Below are 25,664 nucleotides of genomic sequence, written 5' to 3'. Positions count from 1 at the left end.
ATTTCAGAAGAGCCTTTGAGCATCTAGCACTTTGAAAGCACAAAGGCTTACAGATGTCTCTTGGAATGGAGGGAAACAGCGAAAAGAAGGAATAATTTTGTGCCTGCCAGTATTGTGTGAAAGGTATCAGAATGAGATGGAAAAAAACTGGTGTTACTGAAGGTCTGAATAATTTCCTGGCAGGAATTACAGATAGGATAGAAGCTGTATTACAAAAACTGGGTAGTATTCTTAAGTATCTTTGGAGATGTTTTCGTGACTTTATTTTCCATGCCATGATGTTCTACTAAAATGGAACGTATCTCTGTCTGTGTCTTTCTCAAGTCGTTTGCTGTACTTCTATAGCTTTTGAAACCCTCTGGCCAATTCATACCAAATTTAAGAGAAAAGAATAAATCAAATATTTGGTAGCATTTTAGGTCAAATCAGCAGTACACTCTTGAATCAAACCTACCAGTTGGCCCCTTTGTTGTGTTTGCATTGCAGAGCAATGCAGAGCAGTCTCAGAGTGGGCAAACATCATTAAGAATTAAACCGAATGAAAAGGTTTGCTCTAGGAGCGTGCCAGCAGTCTCCACTTATAGCAGGCTTTAAATTTTGCTGGATCAGATCAGAGATGGTTAAAACTCCCTGAAATGTGTATAGTGTGAACACTGGATCCTCAGTACCAGCTGTTGCTGTCTACAAATCTGTTTCTAAAGACTACGCTACTTGCAATTGAAGACATAGCTAATGTAGTCCTACAAGTTTAATAAAAAATAGTGTTGGTAGAAGAGAGACACCAAAACAAGTGCTGTCACTAAAGGAAAGTTTATAGCTCATCACGCTCTCTATTCTGAGGTAGCAAATGGCTGGCCTGTCACCACATGTGTTGCTCAAGGCAGCAATAGGGTATGCTGCTTCTTGCTTATGGAAGCAGCTAGGAGATTCAAATGGGACTTGGGAAAATTGTTAATGGAACTTTTTGAAATATATTAACAAAGCAGGATGAGTGATTCCAATCAAGATTTGTGTTCAGAGACTATCATCTAGGGAAATAAAAAACAGTTTGCCAGACTCGGGGAAAAAGATCTGTTTTATACAGAGGATCTTCAGAAATGCATGCTACAATGAAGACAACAGTAGAATTATGCTTGTTTCTCTTCTAGTCTTTCTCCCCTAGTATGTTGTTTAATTCAAATCTGTGTTCAGTCCTGCCTATCAGCAGACAAATTCTTTGAAGACTGCTATGGTAAATATAATGAATGCAAATTATCGTAATAAGCTAAATAGCTCATGAGAACACCTAACCAAAACCCCATATGATTGTTGGGTGATGAACGTCAAAGGTTTTTTTACAAAATGAAGTTACAAAGAGCTATCTCTAGAAAATACGAAAAATAAGTGCTCGTCCATTTTTTTCAAGCCAATTTCCACTGCATAATTCAATATGTGAAAGACAGGGAAGAGAAAAGTTCATAGTCTTTGGCAGCTTGCAATAGAGAATGAAGAAACTAGGAGCAAAAGAAAGTAAACATGAAAAGAAATGGATATCTAATTTTATTCCAAGTTTTTCTGACCATGTTTGTTGAAAAGCCACGTACAGGTGAATTTGCTGTCAATGTACAGCGTACTGGTTACTGCACCTGAAGTAGAAATTACAGAAATACTGATAAGAAGTAGAAAATGTTTCTACTGATAGAAAAACTATGCGTGCAGATGTGTGCAAAACTGTAGAGAAGGCAAAGCGAGAGTAATCACAAGAAAAGCTACATTCTTCTTGAAAGTAGTGTAAGAGTTCTGCATCAGTAGGATTACCCTCTCAAATTCAATAGCTTCACAGCATATTCTGTAGATAGCTCACAGTACAAAACAAGCAAATGATTATCTCTGGCACCCAGATGTTTCATTTTTTGCATTTGATAATGAGCCAGCTGCCATACTTCAGGAAGGGAATCTCCCACACGTTTGCTTGAGAGAGTGAAGTTCATCCTTTGCAGATAAGTTTAAATTCTTGCTGTGTATGAGTACGGTCTATGTAGAAGACAATGAGGAAGTGAGTATTTTTGCTATTGTAGGTATTACATGATGCAGAGGGACATTTAAAATTGTCATGCTGTTCCTGTCTAATACTCAGCTTTTTGGTAGTTGGGAGAGGAGGAGAAAACCTAGGTGTTGTAACGTTCTGAGCTCACTGACAAATTTTATCAGTGAATCTAGTGCTGAAGAATGTAATATATTTTCTGAGTAGACCACTATTTAATAATAATCATTTCCTGAGCAGAAGAAGCAAACAGAAAATCTGTCTCAATATGCTATATAGGAGCTGTATTTTTATTTAAAAATGAAATAGCAATAATCAAGTCATGCATAGATTTGAGATTATTTTCAAGGTTGATTCTCTGCACTTTTAAAAAACCTTTTTGAAGAAGAGATGAGGGATACTGGAGGTCAGCTGCTAGGTAAAGAATGTGCTTTAACACACTTAGAGAAGTAATCTCCATTTCGTATCAGTGCACTTCTGTCTTACTTTTCCTATTATTGTTCAGCTGAAATATTACAGTTTGAGAGACAAACTTGTGGCTCAAGAATACTTGTGTGGCTTTGCTGCTGAATATTATAACTTGCTTCACAGTGAGGTGTTTCAGTTTTGTTTCTAATGGGAAATACTGATTATACCTGTATGCAAAGACCGTCGGTGTCGCTGGGCACTGGCCTCAGCTTTTTCCAGGGTAACATTTCTGTCCCTCAGGCAGTTCCCAATATAGTAGCTAGCAGTAGCAGTATACTCAGAAATGCATAATAATATTTTTTACTGCGGCATATGTAATCTGTACTGGCTTCCCATGAGCTGCTGAGATCTTTTTGTTCAAGAGTAAACTGGCAAAATTAGGGGGCAGCCCAGATGAAAAATAGTTTTAGTTACAGAAAATGGGATGTACATAAAATGTAGACACCTATGTCAAGTGGAGTGACTACTCCAAATCCCTCCCTACCTCCATAGTACCTGCATTTTGCCACTAAAATTACGAGGCATCAGAAGTTTTGCTTCTGTACACTGCTAGAAATATTTCGCTAATTCCCCTGATTTCCATCAGGATGCATTACCTAGATGGTCTTACATGCTGGTGTATTTTCCTTGGGACCAAATCTGTGAGATGCGATAGATCACACCAGATGCACACTTTATAATCTATTGCACTATTTGGGGCAATGAAGTGCCATATTACTCCACACAGAACAGCTGCAGACTTTGCTAGTACATTTACCAAGGCAAGAGTTTAACAGTGTAGCACTGCAACACTGATAGAACTTAGCCTATATGGCAAAGGGGGGGAATGTAACGCTGATCCTTAGCATCGAGACTATTTCTAATGCTAATTTTTTTTTTTTTCTTTCTTAGATGTTAAACATTTAAATATAATGTCTAAGACTCCATTTATTAAATCAGGATGGCACTGGCCAACCTGTAATAGCATGTATGGGGATCTGGTGTGTTTATTGTGCATTTGGAACATTCTTTTATTCGCCAACAATGTAAATTATCTATTCAGAGACATATTAAGCTTTGAAAATTAATTAGAAAAAATATATTCAATCACACTTAGATGGGTTGGATTAGAATGGATTTTGTTAAAAAGCTTAGGTTATGCCATCTGCTTTTGTAGATCCACCTTCATTACTGGGGTTTTTTTGGTAGAATATTTTTTTATTATAGTGTCAGATATTCTAATGGTAAGCAATGTAGGTAACTATCATGCCATTCTGCACCAAATTTTGTTCTGTGGCATTGTAGGAGGGGACCAACTTTCTAGGAAGAACACTCTCATGTTACTGCTGTACAATGTCAGACAACCAGTTGAAAAGTGTTTGATTGGTCTTCTCCAACTTTGTGATTTACCCTCCATTGTCAACATATTGGAGTACATAACTGGGAAAATGTAAACATCACGTTAACTCACCCAGATAATCAATCCGATAATCATTCTAATTCCGTGTTATGCTTCTGATCATCCTGGGATTTCTGTGTGGTCTTCCTCTGATGAGAAGCCATAGAGGTTACATAAATAGGTTGCATTTCCTTAGTGCAATTTATGGTTTATCATATATTATGGCATATTACCATTTATTACAGCATATCATTGTTAAACAGGCACTTAGCATCCAAAAGACTATGTTTTGTATGTATAAGGTAGACTACTCCAAAGCCACTCTAATCTGCGGACCTCACTGTGCTCAGAATTTCTGAATCTCAGTTTCTGTTTTAACTGTATCGTGCAACAGAAATAGGATCATGGTTCCTTTCTCTATTATATTTTGGAGATACTTCTGGCTAAAGATAAATGCTTTGGAATATTTCTTACTTGCACTATGTGAAAATAGTTTTATGGGGGTTTCAACTAAAATATATTTGGAAGTATAGATTATAAATGTTTAAAAACTGTTGATCAAAGTTGCATGACTTTTCTGCCTACACAAACTATTACAAGTATGCATTCTCTGTGTATGTATACTATGAATGAAGTATAGATAGCTGCATACACATCTCAGAAGTTGGGAAACAATTTTCTTTAAAAGGTTTGGATTTTTTTGGGGGGGTGTTTTTGTTTGGTTATTTTTCTGGAAAATTCCCAACATACGTTTCTGTGAATCTCTTGGGCATCCAGCCTGAATTGGGTAGGTTAATATTGTTGACAGAGTCTTTTGCTCCTGACTTCTGCAGGAGCTGAACTTCTAAACCTACATTATGCCCATAGTGCTTCTTTGTAATGTGTATTTTAATGGCTTTTGTGTTGCACGATAAATACTGGAGAAAAACACATCGAGTTGTCAGAAGTAAACCAGAGTGACTTGGGTATTTTAAATGGTTTTCCAAGTAGGGGTTTGCATTTAACAGTTGTCATTTTCTAATTGAGTAGATCAGTCACTATTTAATTAAAATTTCCAGTGATGGGCTTCATGTTCGCATGAAATCAAGCCTAACTCGGCAGAATGTACTACATTAAACAGTGAAGTACTTCCATGCCAAGGAAATGTACCTTTGGAAAGCACTTTTTATTTAAATAACATATTTCTGTTTTATCATTAGGGAGCAGTTAAGGTGATTTCTTCATATTTCATACTTTAATCATCACATTAAATGGTTTGATATTGCTGAGTACATGTAAGCTCTGTCAGCAGGACTTGAATCCTGATTTAACCAAAATGTGTTTAGTAAGAGTGAGGGTGTGTATCAGTATCAGCCTTAAGATTGTTGGTATTTAAGCTGGTTAAGAGAAGCAGCTTTCTGATATTTAACCTCTAATCCTACAGTTGTATATAGACTGCACATAGTACACTTTAAATTCTCAGCTTTTCTTTGGTCTACATTTTTGAAGTGATAAGGCAAAGTATGTGGTAAATCTGTGTGTAAGGAATCTGTTATTTACAGTTAGATTCATTTTTAAAAAGTGAGTCTGTTAAAAAGCTTTGGTACAAGTTTATATTCAAAGCAATGCTCTTAGTATGTGAAATGTAGTTGGCAAGTATTTTTATGTGTGCCTGTTAGTTTGAATGCATGATGCTGATCTGTTTTTTGTCCTAGCTGACGGTTATTATATCCTAATGGGTGCAACCCAGCACTAATGATCCTTGTGTATATAAATTCTTCTTGTTGTGAGCAGACACCATAGGCCACATAAAAATGTTTGCCTCAATTTCCCTGAAAAAAAGGATCTCAGAAACCAGACTTGGCCAAGTAACAGATTTTTTAAAGGTAGAGGAACCCAATAAAATTACCAGCTTTTCACAGCATGAGTCTACTTCCTTTTGACATATTGTGAGGTGTAGGTGAAATATTCTAACTGAACTGACAGTGTAAGGAAGACAGCTAACTAGAAAGCAAGATAAAAGTAAAAGCCACCGATGGTGATTGATATTGTAATAGCTAATAATTGTTTTGGAGCCTCTTTTGTAGATTTATGATACTTCACCTATATTATTTACACTTATGTGAGTCTTAATATAATGAGATTTAGTGCAGAGAAGTATCACAGTTAAATTCACTGTATCATGAAGATCACTTTGAAAAGCTTACCAATTTTTTTATTCATTTTAATAATGTTAATAAACGTATGATTAAAACTGGATTATATTTTTCACAGAAAAATTATGAAGCTTTTGTTCCCTTAACTCTTAAGTAAAAGGTAAAATAATTAGTTTCTTTGAAGTAGTGTAATGGGGTTTTTTTCATCAGCCCCAATTCAAGTTAATTTACACGGCACACTGTGAATGTATTACCCGTGCTGTATTTTACATGTTTTTGTCTTCTGCTCTAAATCTCTATGGCATAAGATTTAATCAGTTTGAATGAAAAAGACAGAAAGACAAATATATTAAAACACATAAAGATGAAATTAAGGAGTCTGTGGGTTTTGACAGTATATCCGAGTTTTTGCAAGTCTGGGTCTATACATATTCACATCCTAAGATGTCCAGCTATCACTGAATTGAGTAATATGGCTAGATATTTAACTGCAGCCTGTCTGTATGGGCATTGCCAATAATAGCATGGGACAGGTTGTATAGCAAGTAAAGCAGAAAGTATTTTCTCTCTTTGTACTTATATACAATCACATCCTTCACAAAAGAGAAAATAATAATGTCACAAATTATTAATTCTGTTAAAAATATGTTCATTTATCAGACTGTATTTTATTAGTTTATTCTCAAACATGTTTTTGCTTTATCATGTCACTTCAAAAGAACACTGATTTCTTTAGAACTGGTATTCGGTACAGAAACACAGATAAGAAAATACAGCATTAAAAGCCACTCTGATTTTGAGGACTTTTTTCTGATAAATCCCTGACTGAAAATTCCAGTTAGATGAACAAATCTTAATCTTCTTATGAAAGTGTTCTTTTTCCCAAGCTACTTCCTGTTACTGTAATAGTTCTGTAGCTAAAAAAAATGTACTATTAGTTATACGTTTTGCATTTCTAGTATGAATTCAGATTGCCTCCAGTAAGTTGCTTTTCTAGATAACTCTGGACAAATAAATTTCTCCTTGTAAGCAGATGTTGGAATATTCAAAAATAAGATGAAAGTGAAACCACAAAGGGTTTTGAGCTCAATATGCATATTAAGATCTTAGCAATTACATATATTGAACTATGAAAATAATTTTCCAATAGATTTTCCAATCTCTTGGGTGCTTTTGAAATATCATCGGATAATACGAAATATAATGCAACTCATGGAACTATCTTGCAAGAGCCAACAGATGATCTCATAGATTGAATCTGTAATGATTTCAGTTATACTCTTAAGGGTTTTTTTGCATCTTTTGAATAGGGCAAAAGTAGTTGGAGCTATTGATGTTTTTTCACTGATACTGTTTTCTTCCATATAATTCGTTACTTCTAACTAAGATATAATGTCAACAGATAGAATCATAATTGACAGGCAAAATTTTAAAGCATTCTAAATGTCATTGGACCTTTTAATAAAATTAATTAGCCTGCCACAGAGAAAATTTACTGGCCTGCTGGTTAATTTCACAATGTAAAATCTTGGGGTAGGTGGAAGAGCAGGCGAAAGCTTATTAGTTTTAAATAATTATTTAAAGATGTGTGCCTTGCCCCTTTCGAACATGGATTGCAAATGCAGCAGGAGCTTTTAAAATCTTCTAAATTCGCAAGCAGTCAAGTTTCCTTTGAAGAAGTATAATATAGTTGAAATTAAAAGTTACCAGGTACTAGCTACTGATGAGTCACCGATTATGTGGAAAATTGGTAGACCCCTTAAACTTGATTCTTTTGGGATTAATGTTCCCAGTAACATTTAAACACGTCAGGAGTTCAGAAATTGTGCCCAGTCCCATTATGAGTCTTGAGGAAATGCCAGCTTTAGAAAAATTAAACATCCAAAGTTACTTCTATTCCACTGTGCATCTCTCAGTTTACTGGAATTTAACATTAGAGAGCATTAGAAATCACCATGAAATGATCCTATTTAATTTTCAAAAGAGTCCCAATACATTGCCTAAATTGCAATGGGATTTGCAAATGTCAGAAACACCTAACATCATATATTCCAAATGTAGTAGCATTTGGAACTAAGACAGGAAACCTGTTGAGACTTTTCATTTTCGGTAATGAGGCATAATTAATCTCTGAAGAGTATACTTAGGTGTCTCTATAGGATGTGTAAAAGTATTTATCTGGAAATTGTCATGTGGGTAGTTTTCGAGAGGATAAAGCTAAATCGAACATGACCTGATCTATGAAAATACCTTAAAAATCTATAGTACAGTCTTCTATTCCTGCAAATTTGCAACTTGCAAATCTTGCAAGTTTGTCTGTCTGTCTATTTTCCATCATTGCTAGTGCCAAGTCAAGCAGATCTCCCATGCACATAGGGAGACCTAAATACTCCAACTCTCAATTCATTCCTATCCATCCTTATAAGCTACCATGAAGCCTGTCTGCTATCAGTTGTTCTCATGTTCTGCCTGGCCATCTATGCAATCAGCCAAATGCCTGGCAGGTCATATCTTTGACTGCTGAGTGTACTGGAGAGGAAAAGTAGAACTCCATTCTCCGGAGACTCCTAAGAGTTTATATTAAGTTCTTGCATGAGTGCTGTGACTTGAAATCGAAACAAAAATAAAATGCTGAAAATAATAAGATATCAGTTGAATACAAATATGTCTAGGTCAGATCTCTATAATACCTTTCTCAGGAAACCAAACTGAACTCTTAAGTTTAAGATGTTCAAGCATCTAATTTGTCATTGTTTTCTATACAGCTATACTGTGTGTTGATGACTCCATAGTAGATCTGGAAACACTGGAAGCACTATATGAAAATGTAAGTAAGTTTGAGTAAAACTGTGGTTAATCACCACAATATTTCAGACACAAAATTAAGTAAAGTTTTATTTTTATGTTTAGTCATTTTAGAATACAGACATTATTCCTTCCAGTATCTGAAGGGGGCTTTTAAGGACGCTGGGGAGGGACTCTTCATTAGGGACGGCAGTGATAGGACAAGGGGTAATGGGTTAAAACTTAAACAGGGGAAGTTTAGATTGGGTATAAGGAGGAAGTTCATTACTGTAAGGGTGGTGAGGAACTGGAATGGGTTGCCCAGGGAAGTTGTGAATGTTCCATCCCTGGCGGTGGTCAAGGCCAGGCTGGGCAGAGCCTTGGGTGACATGGTTTAGTGTGAGGTGTCCCTGCACATGGCAGGGGGGGTGGGGCTAGATGATGTTAAGGTCCTTTCCAACCATAACTATTCTATAATTCTGTGATTATATAGAAAAAGTCTTTAGGGAATTTAACAGTAATAAAATAGGTAACGTAAGAAAATACGAATTGACATGCTTATTTCTCTTGCAGCTCTCTTGACTTTCTTAAATGTCAGAAATTTAAAACAGTGGGCTGTTTTGGGAATCAGGTTAAAATGTAACAAAAGGCATAATATCTAGCAATTTTCTCTTCTGGTCTGCCTGAAAAATGCTGTCTTTACTTAAGGCCTATTTTGTACTAACAATATAAGTGGCTAAAGCAATTAACTTGGGTTAGTGCATTGCTGTCCTTACCTAAGTTGCTTTGTAGACTTAAGTATATAGCATTCATGAACTGTATGACTATGAAGTTGCATGGAAGAATACATTTACACTTGCCCGTACCAGAGCTACCTCTCCAACCTAAACTGTGTGAAGCATCCTGTAGTAATACTTGCAGTGCTGTGTTCTACAAGGATGCTCTGCTTTGTGTCCATCGGTAGTAAATGACACTACAAGGTAATGAATAAATTTATCATAGATCTCTATTCTTCACTCTTTTGCATAGTCTAAATGTTTTCCAATAAAAATATAGTTGTTACTTGAAGACAAAAAGGTAAATAATATTCTATTCATTTGTTATAAATTAGTTACTAATAAATTTATATTAATTCACCTAGAGAGCACAAAAGGATGAACTGGAAAAAATCAAGCAATATTATCAGACTTCAAAAGAGGAGGAACTGAAGCTTCTGGATAAACCAGAACAGTAAGATTATCTTTCTGTAATATTTGATTGTTATATAATACAGTTTTTGATGATATGTTAAAAGGGTCTTGATAAGCAATTTTGGGTAGCTAATTTTCAACTTTTTTGTGTATTTCAAGGCATGATGTAAACTTTGCCTTTATCACAACTTTTTTCAGACATGACAAACTTTACTACAACTTGGACCACCAAAACTGATAAAATATGTAGCCTTGAGTCAAAAAAATTCTATTCCCATTCTCACATTTATAAAATGCTTATCCTTCCCTTACAGCTTTTAGGGCTAAATTAACGTGTCATAAAGCCGGGCCAGATTGATTTTGGTTGTTGATTTGTTGAAACAGCTCTACACACAGAGGGGTTTAGTGAGTTCTGTGACAAAGACACAATGTACACTTTGGTCATGCTAATTGAAGACCTACAAGGCTGATTCCACAGTTCATCTCCTGCAACTGTTCTGGGCACTTACAACTGTTAGGATGAAAAACTTACTAAGTATTACCCCTTCTGCTGTAATAAACCTTAGAATAATGTGAAAATCACAAGAACCCCTGAGCAGAATTGTAATCCTGAATTTTATTTTAGTGTATTAATTTGATTTCAGATTTTGGCCTACTGGTGGTGTTTGTCACGTTTGCTACGTTTCCCTTTGTACTTCCATAATTTTCTTCTAATCACAGTGCTGTTTCCTGCCCTGAGGCCTCTCTGTCATCTTGCTTCTTGCTCTTCTCAATTGTTGCCTTTTATGCTGTCTTTGCCATAAGGGGTAGAGGGAGAAAGAACTGAAATAGCAGAGATAGTATGTGACTGGTCGATGTCAGAAGTATTGACTTTTCATACCCTTTTTTCCCCATTAAAATGTTAGTGGTGAAAAGCACATTCTTTTTTCTCTTTCTCCTAATACAAATCAGCTAAATACTCATTTGTGACTGTCCACTAGGGAATGGGTTAATTTTGGAGAGGGGCCTGTCATACTTGATTGAGTGGCTATCATTCTTAAGTAAGATTTAGATGGCAGATAGCTGTAAAGTGTATATACTAGCTTGTTCTTGTATCCCATATCCATGGCTTTCATTGCATTGTCTTGGGGAGTGAGAATACATTGTGTGACTAGTTAGTGTTTTCCAGAGCTTGGATCTTTGGCAATCTGTTTGCTGTATGTCTAAATGAAACAATTATTAATGCTTTTTTTTTTTTTTTGTTCTGGAGAATACAAATCTTGTAGAACTACAGATTTACAGAAGGTTGTCTGTTTTTGTAAATTTCAGTGAGTAAATGTTAATCTTAAACAGAAAGTTGGATTTATGCTATCATTGTTCCGTAATTAAAAGTAAAGCATTGTAAATAAAGCAGTTATGCCTGATCATTCAGAGTCAAATACTACTGTCAAAGACAAAAAAAATACTGGAAATACTAGCAATAGGCAGTCATGTAATAAATTCGTTGACATGAATTCACTGAAGTCTAAAGGAAACATTTGCCATTTTTAAATGCTTGGATTACAAGACAAGTAGAAAGATTTATTGGTATCACTGATGCTCTCCTGCACATGTGATTTTGATTTGTTTCACTGGCATGTTAAATTTGCTATTGTTGGCACAAACAGTCATTATGACAGCAACATGACAATACCCCCCTAAATTATGCTTTATGATAATAGTTGTTAAAATGCTAATATTCATTATCATGATAAACATTTATATGCACAATTGACCACAACTGGGGGTTTGCTAGCAGGATACAGATGCTTTAGCTAGTTTCCAGGAAGACCCTTTTATTTGTAATATAAACTATTTGAAGTCCTCTCTGTTGTGAAAGAAATACAAATGAAGGAAGTAGCAGCAAAATATGGTATTGAACTTTCCTGGTTTGTATGTATTACATGTATATGTTTGAATTCAGGAATTAGTGAGCTATTGATAATTGCTGTCCAAGTAGTGCCATTTGCTTTCTTTGAAGACTGCTTTCCTTCGACTTCAGCTTAAATTTTACTGGCTTACTTAGAAACTTGCAGGATTAGAAACACCTTTTCCCCCCAAAAAAATTTACAAATTTTATATTCTTCAAATGTGGATAAATGTGAACTGATAAACGGTTTACCTCCAGAGAATAAGCCTTCCTTGTGTATCTTCAGGAAGAATGTTCTGTTACATTAACAACATGGTAATATGCCTGGCTTGAAAGTACCCTCAAGTCCTTTACTACAGGATTCTGGTAGGATAAAAGAGTTCTCAAGTAAGGGCTTTTTTTTTTTTTTTTTATTACAGTTTCTGCAGGAGAGGAGTAAAATGGACCTCACAATGATAAACAGCAAATTCTGTTTAGTTTAGGCCATAAGAAGTGTAGCAATAAGAAACCTATCAAAAAGCTATGTCACAGTCATCCTTACTTTAAGGCAAAATAATACTTTTCTCAGATTAAAATAGCAAAAAATGGCTGAAGTAAAATTGATGGTTTCTCTCCACATGAACTGGTGGTTTATCTTTGATAAACCACCAATTTTTAGTCTTGGAAGACAGACACAGGGACTGTGAGAATGAAGACCTTAGGCCCACTGTAGGATAAGATCTGGTTCGAGACCATCTTAAGAACCTGAAAGTGCACAAGTCCGTGGGACCTGATGAAATCCATATGCGGGTCCTGAAGGAGCTGGCAAATGAAGTTGCTAAGCCACTGGGCATCATATTTGAAAAATCATGGCAGTCAGGTGAAATTCCCAACAACTGGCAAAAAGGTAATATAACCCCCATTTTCAAGAAGGGGAAAATGGATGACCCGGGGAATTACAGACTAGTCAGTCTCACCTCTGTGCCTGGCAAAATCTTGGAGTACATTCTCCTGGAAGGCATGCTAAGGCACATGAAAAACAACAAGGTGCCTGGTGACAGCCAGCATGGCTTCACTAAGGGGAAATCCTGCCTGACCAATTTGGTGGCCTTCTATGATGGGGCTACGGAACTGATGGACAAGGGTAAAGCAGTTGATGTCATCTACCTGGACTTGTGCAAAACGTTCGACACTGTCCCACACAACATCCTTGTCTCCAAATTGGAGAAACATCAATTTGATGGATGGACCACTCAGTGGATAAAGAACTGGCTGGATGGCCACATGCAAAGAGTTGTGGTCAATGGCTCAATGTCCAGCTGGAGACCAGTAATGAGCGGTGTCCCTCAGGGATTGGTGTTGGGACCGGTCTTGTTCAACATCTTTGTCAGTGACATGGACAGTGGGATTGAGTGCGCCCTCAGCAAGTTTGCTGATGACACCAAGCTGTGCGGTTCAGTTGATATGCTGGAGGGAAGGAATGCCATCCAGAGGGACCTCGACATGCTTGTGAGATGGGCTGATGCCAACCTTATGAAGTTTAACCATGTCAAGTGCAAGGTCCTACACCTAGGTTGGAGCAATCGCAGGCACAGCTACAGGCTGGGCAAAGAGATTCAGAGCAGCCCTGCAGAGAAAGACTTGGGGGTGCTGGTCAGTGAGAAAATGAACATGAGCCAGCTTCAGTGTGTGCTCGCAGCCCAGAAAGCCAACCGTATCCTGGGCTGCATCAAAAGGAGCGTGACCAGCAGGTCGAAGGAGCTGATCCTGCCCCTCTACTCTGCTCTTGTGAGACCTCACCTGGAGTATTGTGTGCAGTTCTGGTGTCCTCAACATAAAAAGGACATGGAACTGTTGAAACAAGTCCAGAGAAGGGCCACGAGGATGATCAGGGGACTGGAGCACCTACCGTATAAAGATAGGCTGAGAAAGTTGGGGCCGTTCAGCCTGGAGAAGAGAAGGCTGTGTGGCAACCTCGTAGCAGCCTTCCAGTATCTGAAGGGGCCTATAAGTGTGCTGGGGACGTACTGTTCATTAGGGACTGTAGTGACAGGACAAGGGGTAACAGGTTAAAGCTTTAACAGAGAATGTTTAGATTGGATAAAGGAAGAAGTTCTGTACTGTTAGGGTGGAGAGGCACTGGAATGGGTTGCCCAGGGATGTTGTGAATGCTCCATCCCTGGCGGTGTTCAAGGCCAGGCTGGACAGAGCCTTGGGTTACATGGTTTAGTGTGAGGTGTCCCTGCCCATGGCAGGGCGGGGTTGGAACTAGATGATTGTAAGTTCCTTTCCAGCCCTAACTATTCTATAACTCTATGATTCTATAACCACAGATTCACACCGTGATTTTGTGTTTCATAACTATTTTTGTAATCACTAAGATTCCTTTTTTTGATGGATTTCAGTTATAAGTGTTCTGTCTAGATACTTACACTGAATACTTTGAATTCCAAAATCTGAAGACATTTTCTTTTTATGCTGATGCTCTTTTAACTCCTGGCACAATTATGTTGTATTCCAGTGACCAGCATGGAGAAAATAGTTGCCTTTTCATAGGAAGAGAAGAATGTGTGTCATTTGGCTTTTTTAATTTAAACTTTTAAAATGTATGTATGTTAGAACATCAATGAAACAGTTTGGGTTTTTCTTTCTTTTGTTTCTCTCACACAAAGTGCAAAGTATCCTCTTTTTTCTTTTCTCTTTTTTTTTTTTCCTGGCAATACCATTCATTCCCAATAGGAAGCATTTTTATTAATACCAGCTTGGCATTTCTTTTTTCCCCACTGCTAAAGTGTAAGAGCCAAGCTGGGCCTCCACAATCCTTCTCTCACAATAGATTTTTGCATCAGGGAAGAAAGAAAAAGAAGGGAAAAAATATATATATTCCAGTTAAAATGTCTTATTTCACACCAGCCACAAGTGGATTTTGCTGTTAATTTAAACAGCCATTATGTATTCAACAAAGCATCGCATGCATGAGAAATTTATAAAGCAGATTTGAAGCTTCTGATATTATCTACTATGAAAAAGAAATAAGTTCGAGAAACCAGATGTATTGGTTTAAATAATTAAAATAAATTCATTAAAAATGCAAGCTAATAATGGTTTCCATCATTTCTCGTGACGTAGAAAGATCTTTATGGCATTGCATTAAGGGATATCTAGGGATATCTGTAGACATGAGATTAGAATAATGTTCTAAAGTGCTACTGGAACAAAAGACAGCTTGTTTCTGGATTTCAAGAAAGCATGTGTATCTCTGAAATCCTTGAGTCAAAACCCACAAAGCAAATCATGCAAACTCTTTTATTATAAGAAATGCTAAAGCTTCTTTTATTATTTAGCTAAGCTCTGACATTTTAAACTGAAGAAAAGTGCGGAATTACTCATGCCTTTGGGATGCTTTCATTTTGTCATATCCGAAGTACAGTTGTTGAATGTGCTTCTATTTGTTTATATTTACCAAAGAGTTAAAGGAGGAAGGATGGAGTAGTCTCACAAGGAAAGTGCATATATGAGGACAGATAAAGAACAAATAAAGAGTTTGTAACTATACTGAACAGTGACTGTAAAGAGATATAATCTGCAAGTATTTTAGAGCTAAATATACGGCTAGGTGCATTACCATAAGACATGCTGCTATATAATTGGAAGTGTGGTGCAAATTAGTAAAAGAAAATTGAGGCTGAGCATCAGAAGAAATTTCTTGGCAGACATTTTATATTATGAAATAACATTGTAGGAATACATCGAGTTCCGTATTGCTGGGCAAATTTTTAGGAGAAACAAAAACACATGAGTGAAAACATTAAAAGTGTTTCTCTAGTTCTTTACTTTTCCCTTTTGTTTTCTTTTTCTTTTTTTCTTTTTAACCTATGATCTAGGTTTATGTTTCTTCTACTTATTATTCAGCTGTGATAGTGGGTTAATATATTCATGTGATAATGAGTATTATCTTGCATTTTTCTTGATATTAACAGGATTTCTTAACACATCAAGCATAAAGAATGTAAGAATCATAAATTCTGTCACATTTGATTTGAAGTAGGAAAACTTGCATGTATATTTCATTATACTACAGCTTTGATCCATTATTGTACCCCACAGAAAAGAAATATAAAGATTCATTTATACTTTTGTTTTTCCTACAGATTTTTGTATGAGTTATCTCAGATCCCCAACTTCACTGAACGGGCTCAGTGTATTATCTTCCAATCAGTTTTTTCTGAAGGGATTACATCAGTGCACCGGAAAGTTGATATCATAACTCGTGTTTCCAAGGTAAGTCGTAATGAAAGCTAAATAAAAACAGAAATATACTTGTTTTTTTTAGCATGAGTGATAAACCTTAAGCCTGATTATTGGCTATTCAGGAAAATAAAAATATATTAAGTTTCTTAGCTGCTTATAAGAACAAAAGGAACAGGAAAGAAAGAAGATGAGTTGTGTGTGATACCCTGTGGTCTACATAGGAAAACTGATTTTTATTTCAGTGGAAGATTCTTATTACTTTGCACATTAAATGGAGTAATAGATAATCCCCATAAAATAGAAATTAAATATAAGACTAGCTTAGCACATGGCCTTGTAAGCTTACTTTATTTTGCACATCACTGTTGATGCCATCCACAATAGATGTCTATCATATTCATAAGCTTATTACATTCACCTGGTGTCTGTACATATCTGTTAGCCCTAATGCAGTGGATTTTTTTAGTAGCTGACAAAGCTTTACCCAAGATTTCTATGCCATGAATGTTTAAAGACAAGACTTTCAAATTCTAACCAATAAACCATGAAAAGTGGGATGAGTTAGGAGTTCAAAGAGGACTTGAATAGTGACCTAAGTATAGCATCCTGACTTTTTTTTTTTTCCCCCTCCAAATTTGGAGATAGATAGCTTTTGCTGTTTGCCATCACAAAGTGCCCGTGTTCTGCCTCTTTGGATTCCTTGGCATATTCTAATGAAAATAATTATCTAGTGTTTTCTTTCCAAAGGAGACAAAAATAAAGGATTCAGTTTTGTATGAGGTAGGGGAAGTGGAATTGCTCTCAGTTTACTTGTGAGGAGCTCACACTACAACTGATTTATCCAGTGTGTAGTATAAGGTGTGCTATAAGGCTGCATATTTAAGAATTAGGCCAGTAGCCTCAGGTTCTCAATTGACAAGATAGATGTCTTTATATGTAAAGTAAAATAATTTACTAGTTCTCCACTGTGTTTCTTTTCCATTTTGAGGTGCAATAATTTAGTCCTTACCCCTGGTATGTCTGCATTAAGTGTGGATCCAGACGTGAATTTCCAGAGCACTAGGACCAATGAGAAGCAGGCTGACTATGACAGTCTGAGTCTAACCTAGTGGCAGCAAAAATAGCACATCTCCATTTGACTTGTGCATCATGCAAACTCATAGAATCATAGAATCATAGAATAGTGATAAACCACCTCATCAGTAAGATTTTTAAAGGCTACTAAGAATGCTTAGTAATCTTCAATGAATGTTTGTGTCATCTGCGTAGTTTATGATACCTTATAATTTGCTTCATATGGATTAAGTTAGTGTCTTAGGCTGATACAGTCTAATAAATGTTCCTCTTAAATGTTTGACTCTTGTTCCAGTTTTAGCTTCTTTTCCCTAGTGGAATAAAAACACACAAGAAACGAAACTTGTAGCAAAAATATAGTAAAAAAAAATTTTTGTTATATTAGCAATTAGAATTTTTGTGCCAATAGAAGTTGCCGACTAGTATCCTTTTTCCAGGCTTTGCTGAACATGACAAGTGTAAAGGAAATTTTAGGCTTGATTCTGGCTTTTGGAAATTATATGAATGGTGGAAATAGGACCCGAGGTCAAGCAGATGGATTTGGATTGGAAATACTCCCCAAACTAAAGGATGTCAAAAGCAGAGTAAGTACTAATTTTTAATTAAAGATATTTTTTCTCAAGTGATATTTTTGTTCCTTCATCTGTGAGAAGATAGTATTTTCTTATTTTTTACCATTCTTGCTTGAAGGAACAAGGCACTTTGTACCATTTTCTTGATTTTTTTTTTTCTCCCAACTTTTCACTTTCTTTTGCACATGCGCTTATTTCCATAATCTCCAATTTCTCCTATTCAGTACTACTAGGATAATTGTCTTCTGTGAGGGCTTCTCTGTGTGTCTCTCTTACTAGTAGGGATGTAATTACAGTAGGATATAGAGAAGTGAGAGAGCACAGACTGCAGAAGTCTTCTCCAGTAAATGTGTCCATTCTTTTTTCTCGCTCTTAACTTAAGGTAGCTCTAGGTGAGTAAAAATCAGGTTTAAAAGCAAAGTATCAGTGAAGGTTCAGCGTAACATATACACTATGGAATTATACTTAAGGCATATAAATTTATAATATACAGGATTCTAATCCTCTTCAAAGAGGCATGTCAGACCCAGCAAGATATTTTCAGTCTTTCTTTTTAATTAGCAGTTAAATGGATGTAGGGCATGAATTCTGAATGGCATGCGCGAGAAAAATGCTCATAGATGGCAGTAAATTATTTTGTCAAAAATAGTGAACTAGCACATTTTTGATTAGTCATGCTAGGATCAAAGTTAGTCTCAAACAAACTCTGGAAACCTTTTGAAATGAAATTTCTTTGTTCCTTATTTCAGTAGGGCAGAGGAGGAGGTGTTAAATAATGTAGGCAAAGGAAACACTGCTGAAAGTCATTTTTTGCCAGAGCATACATAGACACTACATGGATTCATGAAGCAGCAATGAAGTGCTCTCTTGAATTACAAGAAATGTAGTTTTTAAGCTTTTGTTCCCAGTTATGTTTCATGTATGTAAGAATGTGTTTGTGTGACAGGCAATGTCCGGAAACTAGTATGTCTAGGGAGCTTTTTATTTTATTTGTGAATGCAAACATTAATAATGTGTAAAAACACATTTAATGAATTGTTCGGTTAGCAACTGTATTAATGAAAGTTCTATGAGTCCTTTGTCTCCTAAAGACATGAGGTGCTGGAGCATGTTCAAAGAGCAGTGAAGCTGGTGAAGGGTCTAGACAAAAAGTTTTACAAGGAGCAGCTGGGGGAACTGGGTTTGTTTGTCTTGGAGAAAGAGAGGCTCAGGGGAGGCCTTAGCATTCACTCTGTAACTACCTGAACATAAGCTGAAGTGAGGGGGCTGTCAAACTCTTTTTCCCAAGTAGCAAGTGATAGCACAAGAGGTTTAGATTGGATATTAGGAAAAAAATTCTTCACTGAAAGGATTGTCAAGCATTGGAACAGGCTGCCCAGGGTCCCTGGAGGTATTTCAAAGAAGTGGCACTTAGTGACATGGTTTAGTGGTGTATTTGGCAGCGTTGGTTTTACTGTTAGGACTTGATGATCTTAAGGGTCTTTTCTATCCTAAATGATTTTATGATTCTATGTTTCTAATTCTAATTCAGACCCCTTTTCTTCCAGTCCTACTCCATGGACAAGCATTGGTACAAGCTGCAGCTAAACTAGAACCAGGCCAAGTTTCCTTGTATTCAGGTATTCATTGGTTGGCCAGCTGCTGTAAAGAAAAATGTATAACTCCTGAGCTTGGCCTGCTTTTTCTCAGTAGAAATGCTAATTTTAGTCTTGCTCTTGTATCTAACCAGAAACTTGTAAGAATTTAATTATCTCTGTGACTTTCCAATTTTGCTGAATTTAGCCAGCATGCCCCAAAATTATTAATTATGAAAAGAAGTGACAGATGTACAATATAATTGCAGAAGACTTGTTCCTTAGCAAAACAAGCTATAAAAATACAGTATTTACAATTCCCTGGTAGCCAAAATAAATATATTTTTCGTGTAGACTAGTCTCCAAAACGCATAAAAACTCAAAGGAGCCAACTGCTACAGGCAGACATGAAACCTCAGAGTTAATTGGTAGACCATATTGCAAGGAAGAAGAATGCAGGGTCTTGTATAGTTGAACACTAAAGTATCCTTCCTGTGTTCTGTTACTCTCTTTTTTGGGAACTGCTGGCAACAGTATTGCATCTAGGTAAGCTGAATTCCAGCAGCCAAGGTAAAGTGTCAATGTTAAGTATCTCTTACTATAAAAGTCACTTCTTGTAACATGAGCTTAGAAAGTTAGTTGATACAGTTTTCTTAATACCTGTAGCTCACCACTTCAAAATCTCTGTGTTTCATCTTATGCAAATATACTTCAAACCAAAGCAATAGGTTTGATAGTTTAGCAACAGATGTATTTCACTCTAAAGGGCAATTAATGTTCATAGAATCATAGAATAGTCAGGGTTGGAGAGGACCTTAAGATCATCTATTTCCAACTCCACTGCTATAGGCAGGGATGCCTCACCCTAGACCATGTCACCCAAGGCTCTGTCCAGCATGGCCTTGAACACTGCAGGGATAGAGCATTTACCACTTCATGATTCACCCCAGTTCCTTTTTGTTGCATGACCTGCATCAAAGTCTTCCAAAACTGTTATACAAGCAGAGTGGCTTTGTCTGTATGACAGTGATGACTTGCTTAGTTAAGAATTTTGCTGTTGTATGACACTAATAAAATATAATGTGCTACAGGCTCTAACATAGGCAAGGCAGCTCTCTACAGGAAGTCAGACATTGTTCACATACAAATGTTTGTCTTGATATCTTATATACAATATGAAAATACATCCAAAAAAACTTCAAGGACATTCCAGATATAATTCCCTATATTATGATTCTTTTACATTGCTGAACAGTACCCTGTAACACGTAAGTTGCAGTTTGACGCTTTTCCTTTAGTTCATCTGGCCTATGCTGACTCAATGACATAACAAAATAAAATGATGTTGTGTACAGTCATTTTATATGCAGGACCATGGAAATTATGATTCCACAAAGTATTAAAATTCATATTTAGAAGGCAGAAGGGCATGAAATATAATTGTTAGGTACATGATGTCTGGTTTTATATTTGGAGTAAAATATGAAAAATACTTATGCGTCTTTCAGATCCTCGTTGTAGATCAATTGAGACTAGAGAAATCAAGAAATTCAGATCGCCTGAATATATCTGAGGTGTCTGTAATATTAGTTAATATATATATAACTATATATAATAGTTAATATTAAAGAATCATATTATTAATATTTTTAATGAAGTTGATATTATTATTCAGGAATGCTTTGTATTATTAAAAAAATATATGGGGACATCTTCTCCCAGTGGGTGTTTTCTTAGAACCAAAAGAAGCTCTAGGTCCTGTGCTGGTACAATCAATCCCATGTTATGAAAGATTGGTTTTTTTGGTCAGTAATGCTAGGGCTGATGATATTGTAAGTCCTATTTCTCATGGCAATATAAAATAATAATAGTAATATATTTATTTCCAAATTGAGAAATTTTCATTCATTTGAGCAGTGTTAATAGCACATTTTTAATAATACATTTTTTTTCCTAGCATAATGGTATTAATCTTGTGGATTATGTCGTCATATATTACCTACGCCATTGTGATAAGGTAAGAGATTCATTTACTGTATCAGTCTCTCCAAAATTAGGTTTCTTTAAGATATTGTAAAAGGGTTTACATTACCTTTTTAAAAATCTGTACATAGTAGCACTGACAGAAAAAGAAAATCCATTTATTTTGCTTTCATGTAATGGATGTGGACCTCAGTAGGTCTGAAATTTGCTACAGGTTTTATGATAAGGCTTTGGAAAATTTTACAGTAATGGTTGAACTGGCTGCTGTTGCAGGCAGTTGACTGTGACTGCAGCAGACTGGTCAGGCAACCACTCCAGTCCTGTCTTCTTACATCCTGGTTACCTTAAAGTTGTAAATCTTGTTCTGATATGGTAATAATGGAAGATAGAAGTATGATTTCTCTTCTCATGACAGAACACTTCGGTTGGTATTCTAAGATAGATGAGTCAGCTGATGGGGATGAAGTTAGGGATTGAAAATATAGGAAGAGGTGTGGCTGCTGCTTTGAGTGAGTTATATTTATGAGGCTTTTTAATAGATATCGGCAGCAGCCAAAGTTTTGAAGTGGAAAATTTGAACAGTTGTCACTATTTATTTAAGTATGTAATTGCTTATTTTTGAACCTTTATCTAATCTTTGAATCTAAGACTAGTGTAATTTTTAACAGCCCTATGTCTAGTCGAATGCAAATAATTTTTTTCCTTTTCTGTTGTTGTTCTTTTCCATTTTTTTTTTTTTTTTTTTTTTGGTAAAGATTGCCCATGGTAGGGGGATGGACTAAATGATCTTTAAAGGTCCCATTCCAACCCAAACCATTCTCTGATTCTATGATTTTTAATGCTGGAGGGTGTGTATGTCAGAAGCCTATGGAATAACTCCTGTGGCTGAGCTGTAGAGGAGACAAAAACTAGCAAGCTAGCAGATATGTAGATCTGTACTTGTTTTCTTTCTCCTTTTTTCTTTTTTCCTTTTTTTTCTTTGGAGCAGGGAAATAGTGTCATTACTTTAACTGAAGTAACTGCCTCGTTAAAAGCCTCATAACAAAAGCAACTTTGTCTAACATTTAGTGCTCTTGGTTTTTAGGGTATTGACATATGTATGCTGAAGCTAATGTCTCTAATTCATCGATTTTAGTATTTTTGCAAACTTTCTACTACAATGTAGCTTTACTTCAGGGAATTTTTTTAAAGCAAAGCAGTTTATCTTCCTTGGGAAGAAATGGACACTGTGTAAATGTTCTACATTTTTTTCCCCAAAAATGTCTATATCTTTATAATAATAAAATTATTTTTTCCATGTTCACAAAACAATTAGTTTTTCAACCTATGAGAATTTGTCTATTACATTTATTACATGAAATCCATGCACAGGTAGTATTTAAACTCACTAGCATATGTTTATGCACAGCAATGTTATATTAATACATCTATATACTTAATTTCCACTGGAGTTATTGCTTTGAACCTTGTAAGGTTTTTTATTTTGTTCTGTTTTACTTCTGATTTGTTTTTCTTACTGTGCTAAAAATAAGGTATATACTTATGAATTCCATACAGACATTAAACCATGGAATTTATTTAGCTGCATAAACCTTCAACTGTATATTTTTAAATGTATAAAATACTCCAGGCAATACATAAATATTGTTTTCCATTTATGCTTATAAAGTGTGTGTATATTTAATGAATCGTGAGAGAATGAAACCACAAACTTTTGGCATAAGATCACTTGTTGCATTAAAATAGGCATTCATGTTATCTGTTTTTAAGAAACTTCTAATCCTTTATCTAAACCTCAATTGACATACAATGAACAGAAATTCATTGTTGTGAATTGCGAGCTCAGTGTTGTTTCATAGTTTAAATAGAGTAAAGTTTGCTTTACAACATCAAAAAGGAATTTTCAACACTTAGAATGGTCAGGATTTCATCTTGAATGTTATGTTGTTTTAGCATTAATTATTTTAAATATTTTATTTTGCAGTTTTATGATAGGGTTTCATACATGATGTTTAAAAAAAATAATTTATTTCACTGCAAATGAATTCAATTTTCATTGTGGCATTTTTGTTTGTTTGTTTGTTTAGGAAGCAGGAACGGACAAGAGTATTTTTCCTTTACCAGAACCACAGGATTTTTTCCAGGCCTCCCAAGTTAAATTTGAAGACCTAATAAAAGACTTAAGGAAAATGAAGAGAGATCTAGAAGGTAACTGGGAACTTTCACATTTTTTTCTGCTAACAACAAAGTGCCATTTAAAATGTGACCTTTATGAGGTTTTCTTATTGCTAATTAGGTTTATAGTGTTGATTCATTTAGAGTTTTTACACTGTGGCACAAATTACTCACATAAATTAGAAAAAAAGTCAAACTCACAAACTTTATAAAAATGTAAGTAAAGATACTGAATAGTAATTTTCCCTTTTTCAATGAAAAGGCCCCCAAAGAAATCTTTCTGAAATTTTCTTTAGTTATATGTGCATTTTCCTCTGGCTTCTCCAGAACTGTATGTTTAACTGTAGATATCTGTTATTTCCATAATATAAATACTTTCTTCAGTACTTGTATAACAACAATTTAGCAGCTACAAAAAAGAGTTGAATACTATTAATGTAGAAATAAAACACAGCTTGCCAAGGCACAGCAAAGGGAAATAGAAAGCTCCAGTTCAAAATATTTTCACCCTGAGACATAAAATAAACATTTAAAAATGTTTATTATAAAGAGGGGCTTAGAAACCCAACTCATCTATCAATCAAGGTACTGAGTAGAAATAAAGTAGGAAGGGTTGCTCTCTAAGTATTCCAAGCAGTTTCATTTTTATTTTGTGCTTCATGTGACTTTCTAAAATCCAGCAAATGACTGACTATTTTGTGCCTTTCTTTATTGTTAAGGAAAAGCTGCTACTTATGCTGAAGCAGTTTTGTGTGGAAAACGGAGTTTAGTGAGAGAATCTGCATGAAAGCCTATAAAAACTTCTCCATTTACGTTTAAATCTCTGCATCAAAATGAAGGGTATTTTTAGAATCAGATTTTAACAAGATTATTTTTAATTCTTTTCAACATAAGGCAGTGAAAACCATTGCAAAATAATTTATCCTTACAGTTAGAAATTACTGGATTAGGTCACTGCCATCTTTAGGATAATTTCAGAGGTTAACAGTGGTAGGAAAGTATCAGTTGTTGTTTGTTCGACCCGGGCATAAGTAAGTGCTCTATCTCCTCTCATCGCTTGGCCCTGTAAACCTCTTGGCCTGCCCTCTTTTGGGCTAGTTTGTGCAGAAACATGATCTGTGTTTGATCTTGCACTTTTTCAGAATGTAGTTTTGCTGTCATGCATCTTAGTCTTGCAAGACCTACTCTGAGGCTGTGACATTCACATCATATTTGTTCTACACTTGAAAGACACAGCAAGTAGGAAAAGCTAAATACTCTAACTCATAAAATAAAAACTGCAGCTTTCTTGTAATCACTGATTTCTAATTCCTAAACCACATTTTCTTAGATATTTGTAGAAAATCTAGAAAAGTTATGTTAATGCTGTTTTCATAATTCTTCTTTGTAAAGATGTATTTGAAACCCAGCCAAACTAATTAACATATAAAGTTAATGACAGCAAAGATTTGAAACAAAAAAGGTCGTGGAAATATTTTCAGAGGTTGGTATTTTATCATTCAGAAATATGCAGCAGAATTCTAACAAGCATTCCTGTCATTAGTTCCTCTTGTATTTAAACAAAGAAACGGTCATATAAAAATGTTGTATCTCTTTCAAACATTGCCTTTCAAATTTTTTTCTTCAGATGATGCTGCAGTTTATTTTTAAATCTAAATTTTAATTGAAGAGGTTATAATTTTAACATGTACAACAAAGATTTGATGAGTCTCTGTAGTTTATTGTAGCCATTAAAAAGTTGTGGCTGCTGGCAGAATACCAGTGAAAGTCTAAAGCTGAAACAGATGTGAGTAGCAGAAACCAAGTCCAGAGAAGCGTCGGGCCCAGCTATCCAGACAGGCGCGGCCCTTCAGATGTAAATAATTTGAACAATATTAACTGCGGCTGCCTGTGTTATAGGGTACATTGGATTTATTTCACAGTTTGGTTGAGTAAGGTTGTCTTAAGCTGATTACCTTGTTGCTTAAGTGGGATGAGACAAAGGTAATAAATGAAAGAGGGTTTTTCTTGTGTGCCATTAGGGAACAAAATAAAGTTCCTGTTAGTGAGGTCACTTTTTTTGCCTGAATAATTTTTTAAAAAAGATAAAGATCACCTCTTGTGCCTGAAGTGGCAATTTTGATAGACACTTTTCATAATAGTTGTCATTTAGTATTTAAAAATATTTTTTTCTAGCTTATCAAGGCATTC

The 25,664-nt window shown here is 35.6% G+C and overlaps 1 protein-coding gene across 1 annotated transcript in view; it reads left to right on the top strand.

Annotated features, from left to right (window-relative positions):
* The window catches only part of FMN1 (formin 1), a 134,670-nt gene that overhangs the window by 57,843 nt on the left and 51,163 nt on the right, over positions 1–25,664 (top strand). The window contains exons 7-12 of the mRNA XM_065686635.1: positions 8,770–8,831; positions 9,930–10,018; positions 15,997–16,126; positions 17,608–17,754; positions 21,274–21,333; positions 23,387–23,507. Of these exons, the coding sequence (XP_065542707.1) occupies positions 8,770–8,831; positions 9,930–10,018; positions 15,997–16,126; positions 17,608–17,754; positions 21,274–21,333; positions 23,387–23,507 (609 nt within the window). The remainder of the gene's footprint in view (positions 1–8,769; positions 8,832–9,929; positions 10,019–15,996; positions 16,127–17,607; positions 17,755–21,273; positions 21,334–23,386; positions 23,508–25,664) is intronic.

Source organism: Lathamus discolor, chromosome 6 (assembly GCF_037157495.1).
Source record: "Lathamus discolor isolate bLatDis1 chromosome 6, bLatDis1.hap1, whole genome shotgun sequence".
Classification (NCBI taxonomy): Eukaryota; Metazoa; Chordata; class Aves; order Psittaciformes; family Psittacidae; genus Lathamus; species Lathamus discolor.
The sequence above is the reverse complement of the archived record's forward strand: the minus strand, read 5'-3'. Positions and strand labels throughout refer to the sequence as shown.